At 33.5% G+C, this 24,278-nt stretch overlaps 1 protein-coding gene across 1 annotated transcript in view; it reads right to left on the bottom strand.

Annotated features, from left to right (window-relative positions):
* Window positions 1–278: 278 nt before the first annotated feature.
* Window positions 279–24,278, bottom strand: part of LOC125076191 (angiopoietin-related protein 2) — a 58,144-nt gene continuing 34,144 nt past the window's right edge. The window contains exons 2-8 of the mRNA XM_047688219.1: window positions 16,237–17,355; window positions 15,822–16,029; window positions 12,122–12,253; window positions 11,201–11,388; window positions 10,492–10,635; window positions 8,129–8,253; window positions 279–1,172 (exon numbers count right to left, since the gene is read on the bottom strand). Of these exons, the coding sequence (XP_047544175.1) occupies window positions 1,081–1,172; window positions 8,129–8,253; window positions 10,492–10,635; window positions 11,201–11,388; window positions 12,122–12,253; window positions 15,822–16,029; window positions 16,237–17,355 (2,008 nt within the window). The 3' untranslated portion in view covers window positions 279–1,080. The remainder of the gene's footprint in view (window positions 1,173–8,128; window positions 8,254–10,491; window positions 10,636–11,200; window positions 11,389–12,121; window positions 12,254–15,821; window positions 16,030–16,236; window positions 17,356–24,278) is intronic.

The following is a 24,278-nucleotide window of genomic DNA, read 5'->3' as shown; positions in this document are numbered from 1 at the left end:
AATTTCAATACGTTGTAAACTATAAAATGTCACATAATTGTATATAAAGTTATAAGGTAGTTACCAAATCGCAAATAATATTTACTTGGTATTACTAAATTTTGCAGTCAAAAGAATTTATGACAAAACATGTGCCATTCCTAAGCAATCCACAAAATAATGGTTATAATAACCTTTATGAAACATTTATTTAATTTTTAAGTTAAGTGTGTTATTTAAACATTTGATTTTTACAAAAAGTTTTTTTTTTTACAAAATTGGTACGAAAAAAATTGCAATTTAAAAAAAAAATATCTATATAATAATATTATATAGATATATAATAATATGACGTAAGTTCAATTATAAATATATGCCCCGTTAAATCGGAACGAAGAGAAGAAAGATTATAAAATCAGTTCAACTGTCATCTTGTTTATAGCTTATTTTTCAATTTATAGTTATACATATTTATTTACACCTTAATTTTATTCTACAATCTAAAATTATAAAGCTAATTAACGAAAATTTAATGTATCAAGTTATGAATAATAAATTAATGAATTAGGGCTGTGTGGCACGACGTTTAAGATATTATGAATACAATCTGTTATATACAAAAAGTCGATATAATCAATAATGACGAAGGCAATGCCGTGACGGGAGGGAGATGATTTTAAGGGAATTATTTACAGAAATAACATTAGGAGAACGGAATTATATACCGAATTGAGCGATGAGCCGCCTTCTGTTTTTTTTGGGTCATTACGTGGATTCAGTACTCATCTTTGTAACGCGAGGCTTACAACCGATATGATTAAAAATGTAACAGTTTCATAGCATAATAAAAACCACAACATTAATATCAAGAACAAATAATTGAATATACACTTCAATACTTTTTTTTTGTTAAAATCTTCGGTTTGATGTTACTAGTAATCGTTGCGATACATTTTACCACGGCTAATTAAAACTTTTACACGCGATTAGAATGTTGTTATCGTTGATTTTTAACAAACAGTCGGTTAGACAGGTCCAGAATCCACGTAACAATTGAACAGAGACATAATAAAATAAAATCGCGGGAATTTGTCCAGGGCTTCATGTGTTGGGTTGTAAGCCTTTGGGTTTGATCATCATAGACGCTCGCTTGAGAGTGTAGTCCCAACCTCGCCAGCGGAACCACACAATACCTGTAAGGGAAGACAAATAACAGTTATTGATTATTACTTGCTTGTCTTATTTTGTTCTCTTTTTAGATAATATACAGTGACGAGTAACTCATTAGAGCACCATTGAGTTCAAAACCATTGACTCTTTTATTATACCTATATTAAACAACAAATATATAAAAAAGCTAATTTGTTTTAACAGAACAACATCTCTGATCTGATCTGATATCTTGACGCGAAATCTAAGGAATACTTCTCGTAGTTGTATTTGTGTGCATGATCTGCATTGATGCGCGCATTCGAAACATCTGATCGCTGATACTCTCTGATTTTTCTGCCTCACAGAGTCATACTTAATGTATTTAATTGTCTCATTTATCGTTAGTCATATATTCTCAGCTACGACAACAAGGAGTAACGTCTAGTGGTGTTAGTGTGTAGCGCTACGTGTTCACGAGAAGCTATTGAATCATAAGGAACATCATCACTACGCTACAGTTGTCCAGAGCTTTATTGGTAGTGGCTTCGTGGGTAATTGCGCAATAATTAATTTTGACCACTTCGCTTGCCACAATATAAACTCCGCTTCAAAATTTAGGGCTGTAAAAGTAGACCGTTCTATGCAGGTCACAAATGCTGGCTTTAAACTTCTGTGGCATCAGTAATGATAGCGACCCCAAAACTGACTTGTGAGTAGCGAAAAGTTCTTTTAAATGATTAATAATATGGTCAGTAATCGAGATGAATGAAGCGCGTTTCTAATAATTCTCGGGAGTGTCAGCGGCTACGTTATTTGGCGGTGTTGGCGCCCCACTCTCCGCGCAGAACACATAGCTGTTTAGTTGCTTTGCTTGATTCTCTGTTTAGTTATAAAGAAATAAAGAATGTGCTGCAGCAGTAATTACAACGTCGACTTGATCAAATGCTGTTGCGAGATCCCAAACCTTGTAAATATTTACAAAATGTGATTATTATTGAAAAAAACATCAATCAAATTGTTGGCTATGTTTAAATTGATAAGAAAATCTTCAAATTAAATCATATTTTCTATACTCTCGCTTTATCATATGTTTAATCTTTTCAAAGCATGCGCTACGGGAAAAATAATTTCATCAAAACGCATTACACCGTTGTGTCTTTTAATCCATCGAGTTTCGCACATTGCTATTAATATCTTGTGTTAAGAATTTGGCATAAGACTTTTGATTGATTCTGTCAGCACAGTCGACCGTAGTGCAAATGCGCCTATGCCCTTAAATAGTCTCCGCATTTTGCAAATTAAGTTAATGAGCATTACAATGCATGCAAATGGCTCGTGGAAATTTTCTTTTATTAAAGTTTGAGCACCATTGAAATCTCCATTCATCGATGATGGACCATAGTAGCCTTTACTAAAACAACTTGTTGTAGCTATACCATTGAATTTCAACCGATTAATTGGGCATGGTGTGATGCCTTCTCCCGTAAGATCAGAAATAAGGAAAAATTGTTCAGTTCTAGAAATGTCTATTGTTTCGTCAATCAGTACTGAAACAACTGACTTTCCCCGAACTGGATATTTTGATATTTATAATTTCATTTTGCACAGATGGCACTAAATATACCGTCATTCATTAATTTTTTGGTCCAAAATAAGTATGGCATGAGAATGGATGGAAAGAAAAAAGTTTAATGATACATTTTATTTATCCAAGTGTATCATAAATCCGAATAAGGTCCAAAAATCAGTAAATTCCATCTATAATTCGGTTGAACATCCAAAACTTGCGAAAAAACTTACTACAACTTGCAATCTATTGTTCACATAAAAAAAGATCGTTCTTTATTCCAGTCTTAGTAAATTTGTGTCGAAGTATATGATGAGCTTGATGAAGACAGTGTTTATGTCTCAAAAAAAAAACAGTATTGAAATAAGAAAAAATCTAACAAAAAGAGAAATAAGAGAAGATCTATTAAATACAGTGTTAAAGGTCAGATTAGGAAATAAAATCGCTGTTGATGAGAATCAGACTAATGTGATGCTATGTATTGCCAGGGTTTACCCTTCAATGTATTTTATAATGAGTCCATTCTCTGAGCTGGAGTTTAGTATTAGATTATTTTTTTAAATTGTCAGGATCTCTTACACTGCTCTACAATTCAAAACCTCTAAGGTTTTGGATTAAGAGGTTACATTAAGGTCAGATCCAAGTTTATATAAATTTTATTGTAATTAATTACAGATGATATGTATGATACATAAATCGAGCATACCATAGCATTGTGCATGTATCGAATATCAGATTGTAATCTGTTTGAGTGTGTGCTTAAGCCTTAAGTGAGCTTGCACTGAGCCACACAATGCTGTTTTGTGTGGACTTTTTAAGACTGATATATTAGTACAAACTTCTAAAGTACTAGATTCATAAATTTATTTCAGTCTTATAATTTAAATAAAGTGTTTTGTGAACCTACAAGTATATTAGCAACTTCCGCAACCTGTATAGATAACGCATTTTGTAATTGTGAAGTCGTAAATAAGAAAGTCAAAGCTAATATCGGATCCCTTCGGCCAAATGATATCGATTCAAGGTTTATAAGATAAACAAAAGAAACGGAAAATCACTTGTAGGCCAATTACTGCAAAACGATTACTTAACTTCAATGATATAATTTTCCAAAATTTAATTTTAGCTCAATCCCAACTTTTTAGATGATTTAAAATTAATTGAAAAGTAATTCAATAAAATATTCCAAGCCAAACGCGTTTACCAAAACAATCAAACACAGTTCTCAGACTGGGCCACTACTGGTGTCTATATAATTCGAAATTAATTATATTAACTGAAGTAATATAATCGTAGTTGTAAATCTCAATCTCATATCTCATTTTTTTGAAATTATTCCTAGTTATACATATAAGTTTGTCAAACAGCTCGTCGTTGCATACTAAATATAGAATTTTAAAATCTAAAAATAAGATGAAAATTACTAGGGATATTATATTTTCGGAGACAGACAGAACGAAATGTGATCTAGGGCAATTATTCGTTAATATAAAAAGGAATAGTATAAGTGAAGACTTATATTTAGCCAGCCAAGTCGAAGAATATTTTTCTAATATTCCAGCAAATACCAATAAAGGACTTAATGCGTCACCCAACGCCACCTTATGCTTACTTAAGCCTTACGATCCCAAGAATGCCGTAGATTTACTATGAGAATGTACTCTCTACGAAGTATTAAATACATTTCAATTATTAAATTTAAATTTCGTTCTATGGGTTTCATCTGATACAATAATAAACAACGTTTTGTAAACTTGGATTCTTATTTAACTGCCTTCCTTAATAATTATGTAAGTCCCGTGACAAAAATGATCCAAACGACTATAGATCAATATCTATTTTGCTAGTATTAACTAAATATTCATGCTTAAATTGTTATTATACTTTAACTCGATCAAGCTATTACATTCCTTTTTTTATGTGATAGGTGGCAAACGAGTTCACTTGATGGAAAGTGCCTACCACCGTCCATGGACATCTGCAACACCGGGGGACTTGCAGATGCGTTGTTGGCCTTTAAGGAAGGACGCTCTTTTCTTGAAGGTTCCCAAGTCGTATCGGTTCGGAAAAACCGCCGGCGAAAGCTGGTTCCACAGAGTGGTTGTGCGAGGCAGAAAATGTCTTACAAATCGCGCTGTTGCGGATTTTCGGACATCTAGGTGGTGCCGGTCAAACTTAGAATTTTGACGAGATGCCCGAAGTTGAAATTCAGCAGTCGGGATTAATCCAAGCCAAAGGATCCAGCAGATCGGAAAGGGCTTGATCGTCGATAATTTGAGCTGCTCTCCGTTGGATACGGTCAATTGGAAGGACGTGGTACTGGGGAGCACCCGCCCAGAGGTGAGAGCAGTACTCCATGTGAGGCCGAATTTGCGCCTTGTATAGTCTTAGACGATGGGCCGACGTGAAATACTGTCTTGCCTTGCTGAGCACACCGAACTTTATTGGGGCCAATTTGGCTTTGCCTTCCGATTAATCACGGAACTGAACAAGGCTTGAAATTTCGAAGTCGAAGTAATTCCGATACTGTGGGGGCTACCAGAATTTTTGAAATCTCCAATCCTCTCCTCCTCCTCTTTGAAAGCTCCAATCGTGGAAATACGACAAATGGTGTTTTTTAGCAGTTAACGTGCAAACTTGCGTCTTTTTGGAGTTAAAATGGACTAGATTTAGCCAGCCCCAGTTCGAGACTTTGTTTAGGGGAGACTCGATTTCAGACACAAGTTTCTTCGACGTTTTCCCGAGAAATATTAGCACGGCCGATGTATGAGGTGTCTAAGGTGCTGTCTTCTGCATAGCAGTGAATGTTATTGATTTGCAACAAGTCATTGTTTGCAGAAGAAACAGAGTGGGTGAACGAAGTAGAACGCAGCCTTGTGGAACACCAGCATTGACGAATTTTAAGTCGGAGCATGCACCGTCGACAACGACCTTGATGCTCCAATCTGCCAAGAAACTGTTAATCCAATTGCATAATTTCCCGGGAAGCCCATAGGAAGGAAGCTTCGAAAGAAGCGCTTTGTGCCACACGCGATCGAAGGCCTTCGCTATGTCCAAACTGGCTGCTAATGCCTCCCCCTTGCTCTCAACTGCTTCCACCCATCTATGAGTAAGGTAAACTAGTAGTAGATCACTGGCTGAGCGACCCCGACGGAAACCATACTGGCGGTCGCTAATCACCTGGTACTCCTCTAGGTACCGCAGGAGCTGTCAGTTTATAATGGACTCCATTACCTTGGAGAACAAGGAGGTGATGGCTATAGGCCTATAATTGGACGGGTCTGAGCGGTTGCCCTTTTTATGGATCGGATGCACCAAAGCAGTCTTCCAGGAGTTCAGAACGACGCCGAATGCATAGGATTGCTGGAAAAGACGCGTTAAGACCGGCGCCAACTCGGGAGCACAAGTCCGTAGCACGATTGGAGGGATCGATCCATCGGGTCCACTCGAATATCCAAGGAAACAAGTGCTTTGCGAACTGCACTTTGCCGGAATTTAACCTCCGGCATCGTAGTATCACACCGCGGGATTGTTGGTGGTGACTTTCCTTGGTCATCCATAGTCGAGTTCGCCGCGAAGAGAGATCCTAAAAGATCAGCTTTTTCCTTCGCTGTATGGGCCAATGACTCACCGTCTCTGTGCAAAGATGGAAAAGAGGGCTGACAGAAATTCCCTAAGACAGCCTTAGCGACAGACCAGAACGCACGTGTTTCTGAAGCGAGGCGCACCAGTCTCTCACCAATTCTGCCAATGTACCCCGTCTTTGCTTAAGCAATCACGTTTTCGAAGGATCTAGAGGCAGAGTTATATTCCTTTCTGTATGCGCTGGTATTTACATCACGAGACGCCGATGCGTTAGTCTAGTTTTGGTAGCGTTACCATTTTCGGCGTGAAGCCGTTTTGCAGAATTGACCAAACCAGGGCTGGGACTTGCCACTGATGGGGACCGCAGAATACGGAATGAACAGAATACATACCCTGAAGTACCACATCGGCGACAGAGTCAGCAACAACGCTCGGATCATCCGGCGAGAAACAAACCTGCCCCCATGGGTAGGATGCAAAGAAGGACTGCATCCCATCCCAATCTGCTGAGTTGTAGTGCGGCAGCCCACGAAACAAGGTCGTTAGTACCGCGCAACTGGCACTATACTCGGGACGAGACAGTGGTCCGACGAGCCCAGAGGGAGATCGACGATAACCTGGTAGCCATCCGGATGGGAAGTCAGCAGAAGGTCCAACAGGGAGGGTATATGATCCTCCACGTCTGGTATTCGCGTTGGCGAGGTGACCACTTGTGTCAAATCATATGCTAAAGCGAAGTCGAGAACAGATCTACCTGCATGATCGGTAGTGCGTGATCCAAGCCAATCAGCATAGTGGGCATTAAAATCGTCAAGAATTACGATCTCTGCGGATGGGATCTGCTGCAGCACGGAATCTGTAGCCATTTGGATGTGCTCAACCAGTCGGTCGGTTTCGGCATTACCGCTATGGACCTATAAAGGCACGTGGCAAGATTCGCGGATGGTCGTCGCAGTCTACACGCAGCCAGATAATCGATAGGTCCTGGCCTTCAAGGCTGCCGAGGCATCGAGAGCAGATATCATCTCTGACGTAAACGCACACCCACACAAAGGAATGTTCCAATTTGTACCCGGGGTAAGAAAGAAAAATCGTATCGGCAGGAGAGGATATCTGGGTCTCGGTAAGAAAGAGCAAGGCCGGCTTCGCCGTCTCAAGGTGAAAGTGAACGGCGTTCAAGTTGGAGTTGAGTCCCCTTATGTTGCAGAAGTCTAAAGTGTGGTGGTGTGGTGTGAGTCCAAAAAAGGTGTCCGAAGCGGTAGGGGTTGCCTTACGATGCCTCCGCTTCGATCCGATCCGCTTGCCCCGAACAGTGGCGAGCGCAAAATTCCGCCCCTCCCCCCCAGAATTCGGAGGGCAGCCTGGGCATCCCTGCTCAGGTGGTCTACGTACTGAGCATAGATGCCCAGAGAGGGATTCTCCACCGCAGTCGCTGATGGTACCCTCCTGGGGTAATGAAACCAAATTCTGTACAACCATTATGTTTTGGGGGGGAGGAGGTCGGGCCTCCGGGACTCTCACATACCGGACGAAACGCGGTAGCGTAGCTACCACTTTACGCCGATTTTAAGTGAGAGAATGGTCCTTCCCCGAGCGTGCCAGCCCATTCGGCTGCAACCCGAAGGTATGCAGTGTGGCACTACCACTTAATTGTAAAGTTTACTTCAAAAAATACATTTGATTTAATTTTGATTTGATTTACATATGTATGTTTCATGTGGGTTTTTCTACGTTAAGTTTCCATTTTTTATTAACTTGTAAATAGACGATTTAGTTTTCGCAAGTGTCTCTTTAAATAAAGTCTATATCAATTTCAATTATTGTACACAATGGGAAAAATAGTACCTTGTCGTGCTGTCAGATCCTGAGGGTCATGAAGGTAGAGGCCGTTGAGACCACGGCCGCAGGATTTCCACCACCAACCGCCTTTTAGCATAGAAGCACAGTTTAACGAAGACCTGTCATTGTCCCTGTAATCAAAAAAGTTATTGTAAAGTGCCAAGATATATAAATAATTGCCGCGCGTTTTAGAGATTGGTCGTCAGTAATTAGTCATAAAAAACCTATGTAGTTATACTTATAGTTCAAGCTTTCCTCATAAGAAATTTAATAAAAAATCGGTTTATTGGTTTGATCGCGAAAGAGCAAAAGACAGACAGATAGGGAGAGTTACTGTCGCATTTATAATATTAGATTATAATTCCGAATAGACAGTCATACTTAATATTACAGACGTTTTAACGGGTGACTTAAAATACATTATACAATTTAATTAATTATCTGATGTTGTATTAGGCAACTCAGAAGTGGTTTAAGACCTAAGGGGAATTGCATAATCGTATTGCGCGCTGTTTCATAGTGCCAAGAAAAACGTGCCTGGGGATAGGATTATAAACAATAGCAAGTGAAATCGGTTCCATTTCGTAAACATTATAACGATATATTTCGAAAGTTTTCAAAGTATTTACTGTAACAAAATAAATATCTACAAATGTCAGAAGTGAATATTCATTCTAACTTAAATAATTATTGACATACTGATATACACTTGACCCGGACAATTAAAAAAATAACTGAATTTAACAACTCGAAACGTTCATGTTGTAGCAAAAAGGAGAGGAAGATACAGCAAGTAAACTGCCAGAATGAGACGATACAAAACATTTTAGAGAAACACGATTATTTTATGTCGAATTATTAGGTTTCGGATAAAATCAGCCAGTATAGTTATTCTGTTTTAAAACTCTTAAATAGAATAATTGTCGATGCAGGTGCTATTAACTATTATGGATTATAATATATTACACTCAGTACACAAAGTATATTTATCTTTCTATATATTCTAATAACGCCTCATAGACCGATTACTGTCACAGCATTGGATATATATTTCAAGCTCTGTATTCCATAATTCTCAATATTCGATGGGCGCAGAACCAACCCCTATGCGTGACTTTAAAGGTACGGGGCCGTAGTAGTGGTATGGTGCTAATTTTCAAATTTGCAACAATAATTATTGACAGATTTTTTTATTATTATTATTAATTTAACCCGGCTATTGGCCATAGGATGGATAAGCTCTACTGGATCGATGTAGCAGCCAATTAACTGGTGTAACGTACTGCGAAATCTTAATCGACCGCATTTAATTCATACCATAAAACAGCAATTAAGATGGTGTATAAAATTTTAGATTCGTTTTTGTTTTTTAATTTAATCGACATTAATAATAGTTCTAGGTAATTATTTTAGAACAATAACTTCATTATATATATTTATATTTATTTATTTCGTGTGGCTATCAGAAAACATGGAACTAAATTAATCAACACATTTTGTCCCTTTGAACATGAATTCAATATTGCTCAATGGTATTCGTCTACGCATGTAAATTATCTGCCATAAGCATGGATGCTGTAAGCGCTAACGTACACACCGCGTGTCAGAGAGCAGCGCTTACGCAGCGATGTGTACTCAAGCCGACATTGGCCCTGTACTTCTGCAAACATTCTGGTATATTTTGTGAATATGTTTCTATACAATTTACAAAAATATATGACATAAAAAACTGGATCTTTTTTCGTTCGGAGCGACAGCGGCAAAATACCGCTAGGATTTTTGTCAGTATTCCACCGGGGCATGATTTCTACAGTATTTAGCAGTCTTCAATTTAAATAATTCATAGATGAATAAATTACTTGATTATTTTACTGTTTTTATCTTTTATAATACTATAATACGTGTAACTTATATGACATTGTTATATCGTTTGTCACCGACCAAAAGATTCAAATCTAACCCTTATCTGAGATAACATCAGCTAACATCGCTAATAACGGATTTGTGGTGTACGTGTGTACTACAAATCGGATCTTATAGTTTTTTTTTAAATATATTTATAACATCCGGAGTAATTTGGTACACTATAAACAACTAAATTGCATGGATGAAAAATATAATAGTTTTATTGGAAATATCTTGGTAAACTTGGTTATCTTGGAATTTACTAATATATAGCAAAAATCGCTCAATACTTCGAGATAAGGTATATAAACACACATGTTGCATAACAAATGGTCTCTTGGCAGGTATTGAATTATATCTTGCCGTAATATACATTTTTATAGTAAAGCTATATTTAATGACCGGTAGCACCAGCATAGTGCGCTATTTATAACTACACATTAAATATAGAAAGAAATAATTACCGGTTGTAAGTAGAGAAGGGGCTGTTGTTGGACCCGTACCACGGATCATTTAGAGAATCGCCAGCGTTACCCTCGTAGCCGTCTATTTCAAGCTTATAGTATTCCGCTTCAGAATAGATCTTGAAGTGCGAATACTGCGCGTACCTGGAATAAAACACTTTTCTTGTTAGCGCTATAGTTTATAATAATATAAATTTAAAATAAATTAATCCTAATAATAGTCAGTCATTAATGAACATATGACTAAAAAGTTTTTATACAAGACATTGATAAAATGTAAATTTAATTTAATTCCATTTAAATGTCAAAGTTTCTATATTTATTTTCTTTATAATTTATCTCTCTATTTAGAATAAAAGTATTTTGTCTATAAAAAAATGTATATATTTTCTAATATAAATATTTTAACACAGCAGTATCTCCAAGAACTTCCTTCTTTCTTTTTTTTTTCGATTTTACACAATGGTCTAATATGATCGATATAAATTTATATATCAGACATGTTGCAAATGTTTTTTAGAAATTTAGCTCAATATGTCAGTGTGTCAATGTTGTCAGAGAGAAAATTGTTTGTTATAAATTAATAGTTTGGACCTTTTGGAAGCGACGCTCCAATTATTAATTATATATATATATATATATATATATATATATCTATATATATACATAAGGTACAATAGACACAATAGGAAACTAAACTTTAACTTACCGTTTGTTACCATCGAAGTCCTCAAGTTCGACTCTGAGCATGTAGTCATCGTTGTTGGTTAGCATGTATATGTTTTCGTTGCCAAGCCAGAACTCTTTGCCGGGGTCACCGAAGCCGTTCTTATAGTCGCTCCAATCACGATTGAAATTTTCAGCCGGAACACCGAAGTCATCCCGTCGGTGAATTACCTGCAATTCATGGTTTAAGTTATTAAATTTATTTTATAAGATTTTTCTTTTTTATCGGATTTTTTTAAAGTACTTATTTTTAATTTTAATAGTTTATATAAATTCTCACAATACGCGCAGACTTAATCGGTTTTGAAACAATAAACTCAACAATTTCGTTGCTATTATTTATAGCAAGGAAATTGAGATGGAATATATTGGAGAAATAATAATAAGCAAAAATTTACATTAAAACAAAAAAACAATATATATATATATATGTATATGTTGTTTGTAAGTACAACGTCAACTCCATTTCCTAATGCTCTATCATTTTTAAAGGCAATTAAAAATAGCATCAGAACAAGACATTAAAAACTAAATGAATGTTAGCTTATTTTCGTATTTTTAACAGCTTGTGTCCATATTTAAAAATTTCATGAATGGTGCTTTATTGTAATTCAATAAATACAAAAATATTATACGATATATTATTTAATTTAATGACACAAACTTCACAGTTTATTTTCCAATTTATAAATAAAGTAACTAAAAATATTATAACTAAAACTAATTAAAAAGTCACGCATTTATTTATAATACGTAGAATAAAATATGAAAACCTGTCCGTGGAAGATGTTGATGAAACTACATTTTACAAAAAATATATTACGAATTTATATCGTGTGCGGATTCTGGTTCGAGTATAAATCGGTAAAGATTAAGTGCAAATAAATATTGGAGATAATCTTACCGTCCACCCTCCGTCAGCGACATTCTGTTCACAAAACACTTTCAAGAACCAGTATGTGGTGCCTCTTATCTGCAGGTAGTAAACGCCCGACTCTCGCATCCCGGCGTTGAAGAGATCGACGCACGAGTAGCCCTGAAAAGTTTTTATAACGCATTATAGATCATCTCAAACAAATCATCCGCTTAAAAGCGCTTTAGACATCCATTGGTTATATAATAAATTCACGCAACATTTAAATAATATTAAAGTGTAAATATAAAATATCGCAATGCATCGGTATGAGCTAATTAAAATAAATTTTATTAAATTTATAAATTGTAACGGAAATCGACACACCTTCGACATTAAAGCATAGTAAGCGATACTAATTTAAATTACGCTTTAAATTTTGTTATAGCTTTCTTTTCCGTTACTGAAGGATACACAGTCTGATTTGAGTAGAATTAATTGCGTATAATTATTTAGGTTAATTTATAATAAAATTTAATAGAATAATTACATCAAAAGCGACTTGATGTGTTATGAGATCTAAATTACTCGATATATTTTGCTTACTAATTAATTATTTTAAGATACTTACATAATAAGGTATATGATATACAGTTTATCAATATTTACTATATGTTTACACACATACATCTATATATAATACTTTTATATATTCTGCAAGATAAAGTGTAATACCTAGTGTTGCAACAATCCGTATGAGAGTATACGTACATACTATATTTAACAGTAAGCTTTTAAATTCAACTCGTACAATATAATCGTACTATATTTTGTAAATATATTACACTTTTACTCAATTACAACGCTTACTTAATGTATTTATAACTTATTCAATATTGTGATGTAGATTGCAGATATAAAGTATTATGTTTGTTCGTTATACGAACACTATTTTCTGATAAGTAAAATAAAAAAGCGTTCCAATGTGTATTTAACTGAATTTGTAATTTTCGCGTCACCCGATAAAGGTACCCAAAGTGAATAATCCGTCATAACCGATTGTTTCGCGTAAGTTGAAACAATAATAACTCTACAAGCATTGGTAATAGTCGCTCAGTGGGAACGGCTGGTTTTTGCACGCCGACAAAGTCGCGAAAAGCACTGCACAGACTATATTGTACATGAACCAGATTTACGTAACGATATCAACTTTCCATGCGCGCAACTCTTGGCGCACAACTTGGAGTCCCATTTTCAATACCAGTATTGAAATCGCTCTGCCATAGCCCGTATCCACACATGATATAACAACTGTAACACGAAACGGGTAATGTTATGTGTATCACAAAATCATGTTAACTGTTTCAAAATAGTTCAAATACACTCACACTTCGAAAATAAGATGGAAAATTTGAATAAAGTTTAGTTTCCATTCGTGATCTAAATATTTTTAGACGAATAAAGTTAATATAAATACGGATCTTTTTTAAATAGCCCGGGAGTAATATAGCCCACAAATGTATCATCTGTATCGCTTTGTGCTATTTATTTTGTACTAAGAACAAAAGTAGATACACATTTACGTGGAAACCAGTTATTACTGTAACATTATCAGTACGCGGTACTTACCTCTCGATTGTATTACTATAATGTTCAGATTTCTTACTCTCCGATGATAACATCACAAGAAACATATTTTGAAATATTTTACAGTTTTATCAATTATGATAGTAAATTTACAAAACGTAAATTCGATTGAATTGGGAATGTTTAATGTTTTTTTATTAAAAAATAGATACAGAACAACAAAAGTTAACTTTACAATTACATTGTATATTACTAAACTGGTATATGAAATAATGTCATTATTTTATTTTAAAATATAATACCAGATATGGATTGCAGTAAGTGCAAAAATAGAGAATGGTGAATTTTAAAGAACCTGTATTATACCATACCATATATTTCATTTTAAAAACGAAATTGCATGCTATATTTTCGATAAAAAATTCTTTCAGCAACCATCAACTTCGATTCTTCATGGTCGCATCGTACATGGTACATGTAATACGAAAATTATTAATTAAGATGCAACAATCAGTCGAGCGGTCAACAAACGAGAGAATTAGATTAGTTGGCAAGTGTATCAATGTAACCGTATACTTCGGTTTTAATTATACCTTTCATAGTGGTCGCAGGATGTGGTTTAGTGAATGGATATCTTGGCCACCAAATATTGCGTAGTGTTCCTTATTGCTAAACTAGGAGACTTAAATGGTAGTCACTATAGCTTAGTAAATAGAAATAGTATGTGCATTTTACATTCGTAGTTTGACAAACTGGAAACGGTACTTATTAAAATTCCTACAAAATAACTTGGTTAGATACGAAACGCCCCGTTCTATAACTAACTCGAATTACCTATTATATTTGTACTTAGATTTACGTACCGTTGATAAATTACTATTAGTTTCTATCGAGATTATTGTTCTGGTTCTTTAAAAAATATTTTTATGATGTGAGATTGATAATAGCCAAAATCAGAATATACTTTATTCAAGTAGGCTTTTACAAGCAATTTTGAATGGTCATTTAACAAACTAAATTAAGTAAAGCTACCATCCGTTCGGAATGTAGATTCTATCGAGAAGAATCGGCAAGAAATTCAGTAGTTACTCTTTTTCAACATCTAAAAATACAGTCATGTTAGTTAAATAGAATTATATATGTATGTTATATATCCTGCCTGGAAGTCAACAAGCATTAACTCCACCCTTTTTTATCATCTCTATAATCTTGTATCGAATAATATGCCTTCTTTACCAATGTATTTTTAACAAATGATTAGAATTTATGAAACGGCATAGTTAAAAATGTCTGCGGAATTTTATTATAGAAACGAATACCTTGCCCCAAGAATGATTTATTTATTTTGCGTAGTCGGAAACTTGGCTTTATAAGCTTATCCTTACTTCTTATGCACATACAATGATTATCACTGATTTTATCAAAGTGATCAATGCTACTGTGAATATACATAATATTGTTGTACATACATTGTGATGTAAGTGTTTACATAGTCCTACTTTGTTAAAAATATCCCAAAGAGAGTCTCTCGCTCCAAGATTATGAAAAGACCTCACTTTTGTAAAAATAAAAATAGATTCAATATCGTAATGTAATGCATTTGAAATATTTTCCGTTTCAAACCTTGAATTGATAGTTTTTCCATCAGATTATAAGAACAAAGGAGTAGACAATTGTGTCCTGCACAATCTAGTCTCCCTTAAAAATGTAATAGTTAATATTTAATTTATAATAGCTTTTATTTAAGTTATTTTATCGTTAATTTTTATTTTCATCTTATTTTATTTGCTTAGATATAATGATGTACTTAATGTTCTGTTTTAAACAATACATTTTGTAAAACGTGAACGAGTGAATTCTCGGAAAAACGCTGTCGTCTGAAATAAATACATGTATTTAACTAACTCAGACACAGGATCATTTTTCTTATTTTAAGATCAATTTTATATTGTAATTGTTTAGATGTTAATAGTGATATAGATAAATAAGTATATTGTTATAAGCACAAGCGAATTTTATTACTTACTCAGAAAAAAAATCTTAAATAAAATACTTCGCACAGCAATTGAGTAACACATGTTTTAGTAAATATAAAAATCGTCGCATTGCTTAAGTCTGATCGATGTTAATAATCATTGTTAAATCGATATGATGTATAACTCACTTTAACGTCTTTGTAGTTGGCGACAATTTCGGAAGCGAATGTGTTATTGCCGATGATGGGTTTGTTCTTCACACTCGGAAAGATGATTCCGCCTTTGCGGCTCGTGGGTCTAGGACTGGTGGGGCCTGCGCTACTGCCAGTGCTTGTCGGTGTCACTGTTACAGTGGCACTCGTAGGACTTGCGCTCGAATTGCTCGGACTGCTCGGGCTGTATGCGACATCACTATTAGACTAAATACTCTACATATAACATTTTCGTATGCCTATTGAAATATTCTATGCACAATTTTAATTACATTGATGATATTGCATTACATAATTAAAAACGTTCGCTAATTAGCACAACGCAAAGCAAAAGCAACACTCGCAAAGTAAACTTTCGCAAAATAAACCATAATATTTAGAATGATTTCACCTGTTGTTTCCGATGACAGTCGTAGGGGTAGTGTATGCAACCGTAGTGATCGGATCCGTTGAGGGCTCCTCCACTCTGTACCTGTTTGGTGCATATTCAACAAGTCTGTCTATTGTTGGATCCAACAGTAATTCAGCTGGTACTGGCCGTTGAGCTAAAGTTGCTACGTCGTCCTCCTGTTTCTTAAGACGTTTTTCTACCATGTCCAGATTTTCAATAATGAGATTTGTTTTAAGGCGTAAGTCATTATGAATCTGCCCAATAGCTCGTTCCTGCCTCTGAGTTTGCGTCAGAAGTTCATCTGATTTGGGTACCAGATCGTCTACAGAACTCTTTGTTCCGACGACCACATCCCATACTTCGTCCATTTTTTCAGAAACGCTCATCATCGGAATGATTTTGTTGACGAGGGTATCGATTTTACTGGATTTCATTACTGGCGACGCAGTACTTGTAACAGTACGATTTTTAAATATATTATTTACATTTATCGAAGCAGCTTCAGGTTCCACTATCGCGGCGTGTACATCAGCCATCATATATAGGACTTTTCCTAAATTTTCAGACACGAGATTTATATGAAATTGTAATTTACGATCTACTGTGGACATTGATGATCTCAATTGATCGACTTCTTTAGTAATTTCATTAATCACTTCTGTGTTCAAGCTTTTTGCTATTTCTATAACATTAAGATTGATTGGCTTCTTTTCGCTCGCTTCGGCGTTGATGTCGTCGACGGGTAAGAAATTATTGTCTATTTGGGTTTTCAAGCCTACTAATTTCGTGTCAATATCAGAAACTTTTTGATCTAACGATTCTAGCTTCTTATCGAGCATTTGTGCATTACTTAGTTTATTATCATTAGTTTTCCTGTTGTTATTTTCAGTAGCAGTTTCTTCTCCACTTTGTGCTAGTTGACTAAATAGCTTTAGATCTAAATTACCCAATTTAGATATAATGGCATCAGTTTTATGAATATTATCGTTAACTCGTGAATCCAGTGCCTCAACTCTTCTCATTAGGTGTTCAACTGCTTTATCCAAGTTTTCAATTCTTTGAAGTTTCGTTTCTAAGGTACTAACGATGACCTCGAATACGTTAAAAATGTATTGTTCCCTGAAACAAAATATACAGTATATTAGAATTAAATTATAATGTAAATGGAGCCTTGTCGTGTATTCTATTTATAAAAATATGCAAAGTAGATAGACTCTGCATATTTTTATTTGCATATTTTGAAGAACTAAATAAGGAATAGTAAAAATATAGTCAAGTTTTTCATAAGTAGTTCTATATTAATTTAAACACTACCATGAAAGGAATCGATTGAAATTTCTGTAAATTCTTATCAAAGTTTTTGTTGCGTTTCAAGTATTAAAAATTATTTATTATCAACTGAGAGTAATTTTTATCGAAGAACTTACACAATTTATAAAAAAAATTATGATGATTAAATCACGACCTAGTTTATTTATATCTAAACATGGACATACTTTAATACATGTTTTAATAAAGTAGGTATTAAAATGTTTATATGGAGTGAAACACGATTATTTTGATTCGTATTTTAATTAGTGCCTACATTAATCAGAATTTTATATCGATATTTAATGCTTCTAACGTAAATGTGCACTTATAACTGAAGTTATTTTGAACTTGTATGATAATAATATTACAAGTATATTATAAGTCCCATCGTTGGACAAAAGCCTCATTTATTTTTAAAGAATGTGTCAGTGCTTATAACTGTTCCTAAGATTATTTCTTTTATTTCCCCGGAGATAATTAAAAAGAAAAGTAAGTAGTTTATTGTGTGTTAAATAACCCGCAACTTAGTTATAATTTACAAATTTTAAAAACTGGGGAAACTAGATTCTAGATTTTTTTTTTTATTATTTTGAGTAAATAGCCGCGTGGCGTATGCAATTACACGTAAGAAAGCTCTGAAATTATTAAACTTGTTTAAATGTTTCACAATTATTGATTTAGTCTTTTAATAAACGATTTGAGAGTTGAAAGAAGAGAAATCATATATTCACATGTACACATGTGAAGAGATGGGGGGGATCCGATCTTCGGGTGGGGAGTAGAATAATTGTTAAGTTGGTGATGATTTACCCGAAACGCATGTGGGAAGCCTTATCGCCGCGTAAAATTTTATTCCAGTAAGGGTTGAGTACAATGAAAATAGTATAATACAATTGCATCATTGATTTCAGTGCATTGTCAATTAAAAATAAAATTAATTTATTTACTAATAATAGATAGAAAATAATATAATCATTCGTTATTGTCACCTGTTTATTGTGCTACCTGCCTCGGTGCAAGCTCGTTAACAGGTAACTTTAGAAGGTTCACATCGTTCGGCATTACGCAAATCTCTAAAATTATGGGCGCTGTCGGTAAAGTGGAGTGGCTTGAAATATTTAATCGGCCGCTAGTTGCAACTGGCCCTTACCAATTATTTGCTAGATAATATTTACATATTTTCTTCTTGACAACGAAATACTCTGTGTACTTTATATTTATTCATTTGGCGAGTCTATGCATTTAAAAGTTATTTCATTAAAATAATTATATAATTATAAATATATAATATTAATGTTGATAATATTTAACACCAAATAAATATGTTTACTTTATTTAACGTCATCAAAATGTTTACTGAAATTTAGTTCTTCAGAACACCTTAAATTACTCGTCGTTTTAATTGAAAATAATTTATGTTAACATATTCGTAGATAGTAACGGTGTTAACTAAAAGGCATTTGAAATGGTCTCGTTAACAGTAAGTATTCGCAGTAATCTTAGGGAGGCTGCAAGTCGCGGCGCGAGCGCACAATGCAGTAGCGCTGCTCGTGCGTTAACGTCGAATCGAATGTGGCTCAGGGTCTCCGCATTGTATCGCCATCACTTCGATTGCGACCGCGCAATCCATGCCAATCTTTCTTATTCAAAGTTGAAGATATTCATTGTCGATCTAATTACGTGTTAATGTTCCACCAGAGTGCTCTATTAAAAGTCAGAGAGTTAAAAGTAAACTTGAAACAAGTACCGATAATTTTTGTATTATATAAAAATATTTTAGTTCAGTATTTATTATCTATTTGAAAAAATGCGTTAAGATTACGTATAATACAGGATGTATTATATAATGTTCGTTACAAACCTATAACTTAAAATGTGAGCAATGATATAAAAAATAGATTTTCGCTTGTAAATGATATGCATGTTTCTTGTTTTAATATGTAAAATTTACCATTGCGAAAATGCTTTAACATATTATCGCGTTTATGTATAATAGTTCCATTATTTTATTGAAAGGCGAACCTACGGGTGTCCATGCAAATAGAACTAAGCTGTTCTTACGCAAGGAGATTGCCTAATGAAAACTAGAACACAGAAATTATCCTGCCAGCAAATAAATTAAGTCATTTTAATTATTTTGTAAATATATATGATAATAACGCGAATTTAATAAACCGGATATTATTTGTCAATTCTAAAACATGACATAGAGCGTGAGAATTCGTACATAGTCATGCATTTATTTCAGAATATAATTATTGTATATTGTAATCATATTAAATTATTGTAAGTGAAGGAATACCTACGTAACAAATTATGTTAACTTTATGAAATACTCTCGAGCTGGTGCACAATAGTTTATGTAAAAATTTCTTGAATATATTTGTTAAGATATTGCTTAAGTATATGGTTTTATTCTTCCTATTACAAAATAATTAACCACGGCGTTGTTTCAAGTCAGTACGTAATTTCATAAGAAAACGAATTAAATACCAATATATTCCATTATTTGTAACATTAAATAACGTTAATTGTGAAACCACAGTTTATGAATAAGTAGTTTTGTCTTAAAACATTACACTATTTGTGATAAGACCGATTTAAACTTAAATTTTGTTATTCAAGATAATTTTCTGTCAATTACTACTACTATTAAACAGTCTCTCACTATCGCAGTACATATTATTCAATAAATGAACTATGGTACTTAACATTGTTATAATGCACGTCCATTCAACACGAAGACAATAAATAACGAGTGAGAAAAATTACCATTCACTATGATTTATTACAAAAAATATATTGCAAATGTTTTCCAAACCTTTAATATAGTACCTTTGCTATTTTAATGACAGATGGAACGCCAATCTCAAACGACTACAAATTACGGTTTATAATAAATGAATGTGTTATAAATGAAACTATTATTTAACGACTTTGACGGTTACTTGTTAAGATTTCTCTCGACAGAGTCACTTAAATAAATATAAAATGTCTCAAAATTCTGATATTCCGTCCAAGTGTACTTACGTAGCTGCGAATATATATATCAATTGATATTTATCATTCGTTTTTTGAATTTCTAATTTCATCGATAGCGTCTTAAATATTTTGCGTTGTATTACTGTCAGCGGTTGCGACAAAAGCGTTAATCGCGAGGTTTTTTTACCCCTTTCGTGCAATAATACGTAATAGATTAGGAGACGAGAAACCCCATATGGTTTATCTTCAAGACTATAAAAGAGGATCTTATGAAAGTCATAATTTGAACCAAATTTGGGATCCATTTCATTACAGATGTTGAAAAACGGCGAAGTAGAATGATATTTGCATAATGAAAAAAGAAATAATTGTATTGTTCTTATGTTAAAAATTTTTAGAGCATTGTTGAATAATTACAAGTATATTGTAAACCGTTCCTCATACATTAAATAAAAACTACCTTTGTAGAAAAAAAATAAGTTTGACATTACCTAATATTGACGAAGTTACGAGTGTGAGGTGATGTAAGTATGTATAGACTCGTTTGGTACCTTCGTCATCACATTTTTTTATCACAGAACACACATGTTATTTTTGTATACTCTGTATTTATGGAATTAAAATTGTAAAACGGATGAATCTAAATAATATTTTTCAAACTTTACGTTGTAATATTTTTTGTAGATTATTTTGCCAATTGGATTATTGAGAGTTTTTTATTGACGCAATATTTCTAATGTTGTCATTACAAAAAATATTAGTAAATACTTGTTAAACTAAACCCAGTACAAGTAAGTCAAGTAAGGAAAACCGAATGCGGTAGTTTGGATTTAAAGTCTTACGGAGCCCTGCGTTCACATTAATTAAACACGTAATTTACTGATTGCATAAGTTTGTCACACAGACTACAAATTCACTTTGACGTGCTTTAATAAATACAAACAAAGACTGTTCAACAAGATTTAATTTTTTTAAGAAACCCATCTGGCAACAGAAAACATGTATACTTAGTATAATAACCGCAAACTTGTAAATATTAACTATTGTGAAGACTAATAAAACACCTTTATTTCTTTAAGAGAATATTTTTTATCTTCATTCAGTTCATTTAAAAAAAGTATATCCAAGAACTTTTAAATATCTTACAAATGATAATAACACAAAAAGTAGAATAAATAGTGATGATCGTATTGTTACATTTACCTAATTGTTTTCATTTATAGGAATTTAGTATATTTATTTAGCTTCATACACAAGCGACGTATAAAAATTGCACGAATTATCAGTTTAAAAGACCGTGAAATTGAAACGAAACAGAATGCTAAGGCGAATAATTTGATACTTAACTTTTACTATCTATTGCAAAGAAAGTTATACATATTTTCATGCTATCTGCATGCGTTTCAAATCATTTCTCTGATAAAGTTTACTGCTCAGATTTTTATGAATATTCGATAATGATAATAAGTATTTATATAGAAGCATTTTAGTTCTTAGTGTATGATAATTAAAATACCCACTAATAATGTCAAAGTTACAACATAATATATTATAAATATTATTTTGAATGTTTTCATTTCGTTGGTGAATTGAGATTAGATTATTAAAGCGGTTTTCAATATTTCTCGCGACCGATATTGGAAATTCTGTCGTAACATTGTAAAGATCAGATACTTTTATGAAATTTAAAGTAATATTCTCTACTAGGATAATAACTTTAATTTGTAAAATGAATGAGATGTCGGTGTCCGGGTGGGCTCGTGCGATGGTATCATGTTTGACTGACATCAGGTGGCTTGTGCCGACGCCACTGCGGGCGTCCGCCACTGAGCCCGGGGAAAGGCGTTTGCGTAACGTGTCATTAAATACATGCGACTTAAAACATCAAGCTACAATCAATACCGTTAATATAGGACAAACTTAACGCTCTAGAGTCGATACTATTGCTAGCAAAGTTTTAATTGTATCTACAGATAAAAAAAGGATACACTTGAATAAGTAGTGATATTATATTATTATTTTTAGCAAAATGTTGTAATGTTTTTTTAAACGAAATTTCTGCTGTAAAATGTCGAATTACATTTATTTTATATTTTGAAATGTTAAGAGACATGTTCAACAGCCGTTACGGCCGCAACGTGTTCTATTAATTTTATATTAAAGCTGACAATTTCATAATGACAAAGACCTTGTAAAAGGCCTCTTTGAAATAAGTAGCTGCGTTATCCGGCGAGTGTTTGCGGGCCGAGAGACCACGACAATGGAGAACTGAGCGTATCATCAGCATCAGTATTATCACTCACTTAATGTTTATTATTCGCTGCCGACCTTACCGCCATATCTGTGTAAGAGGCAACTTATCTTCGAACAAAGAGCATAAACATACTTCTTTGGCACGGATTATTTTATTGTAACTTGTCAATTATTTAAGATTTCGTGTTTACTATTTGTAATTTATCCCTGCGATAATTAAAGCAGTTTTATAGAAGAAACTATCCACTGAATAATTACTATTAGATAAACGTCGTTCATGTATGTATAAGAGATATTCTTATAGGTTTGTCATTATATATAATAAAATTTATAATTAATTTATTAAAAACTAGTCTCCACGCAGTAGTTGATACTAGAACATAATTGATAATTATTGAAAATTCCAAACAAAATAATCATAACAGCTCGTTAAGAGCAAAAATAACTAAACTATTCAGTCTTCGCTTAAAACATAGATGTCACAAATACTACAACGGAAAATATTTGCTAAGAATTTTTTTCGTAAGTAATACAGATTAATTTTGTTTTACTTTTATTTTACGTTACGTATTATACCAAATTAATTAAACCCCGTGAGTTGCTTGATTATCAATTTAATGATTTAAGTATGGAATTTATAAGTAATTAACACTGTTACGATAATCTTACCTCCTATTAAACACTTTGATGCAATATTACATTTCACTTCACAAATGTAAAATAATCTCTATTTGTATATTTTATACACAAATAAACCTTATTGTCATAAAAAAAAAATACTTTTATAATAGACAACTGTAGACGTGCAGAAGAAGTCGATTGAACATGTCTTTAATTAATAACTTTCTACTTTTTCGAAGAAGGTTATACTTATTGGAGATGTTAACATATACATTTATTATTATTATATTTAATATGAATATAATCGTTTTAACCCAAGTCGGATTCTCGTGCATTATTTATCGAGGACATCTATATTTGTTTTGGGAATATGTTACTTTTCCCGTCGAAACTGAACACGTCGTATAGAAAAAAAAAACTCAAATTAAGTTATTAATTATACTATAAGCACGATTCATTATTAGTAATAATTAATGTAATTATTTTTATTTTCATTGGTAATTGAGACCAGAAATATTTTGTAGTTATATTTTGATAGACATATTACTTAGTACATTTGACTTAAACGCGTTCACGTATGCAAGTGTATCGTATCGCCTTGCGGTCTCTAATGGTATAGATAACTTCAAGCAGAATAATGTTAACCATTAGATATAATTTATACCCGTGCCTAGCAGTGGGTCTAGCGAATGGATTCTATTAGTTCGGTTCGCCGGAATGTAGATTACACGAAGTAGATAACAAGTAGTGTAATACTTTGAATGTATTGGCAATGCAATTTAAAGCAAATCGTATAAATAATATTTCGTAACACTTGAGTCTATATTTCTCAGAAATATTACTATTTACGAGCAGTACCCGCGACCTCGTTTAAC

Source organism: Vanessa atalanta, chromosome Z, assembly GCF_905147765.1.
Source record: "Vanessa atalanta chromosome Z, ilVanAtal1.2, whole genome shotgun sequence".
NCBI lineage: Eukaryota > Metazoa > Arthropoda > Insecta > Lepidoptera > Nymphalidae > Vanessa > Vanessa atalanta.
The sequence above is the reverse complement of the archived record's forward strand: the minus strand, read 5'-3'. Positions and strand labels throughout refer to the sequence as shown.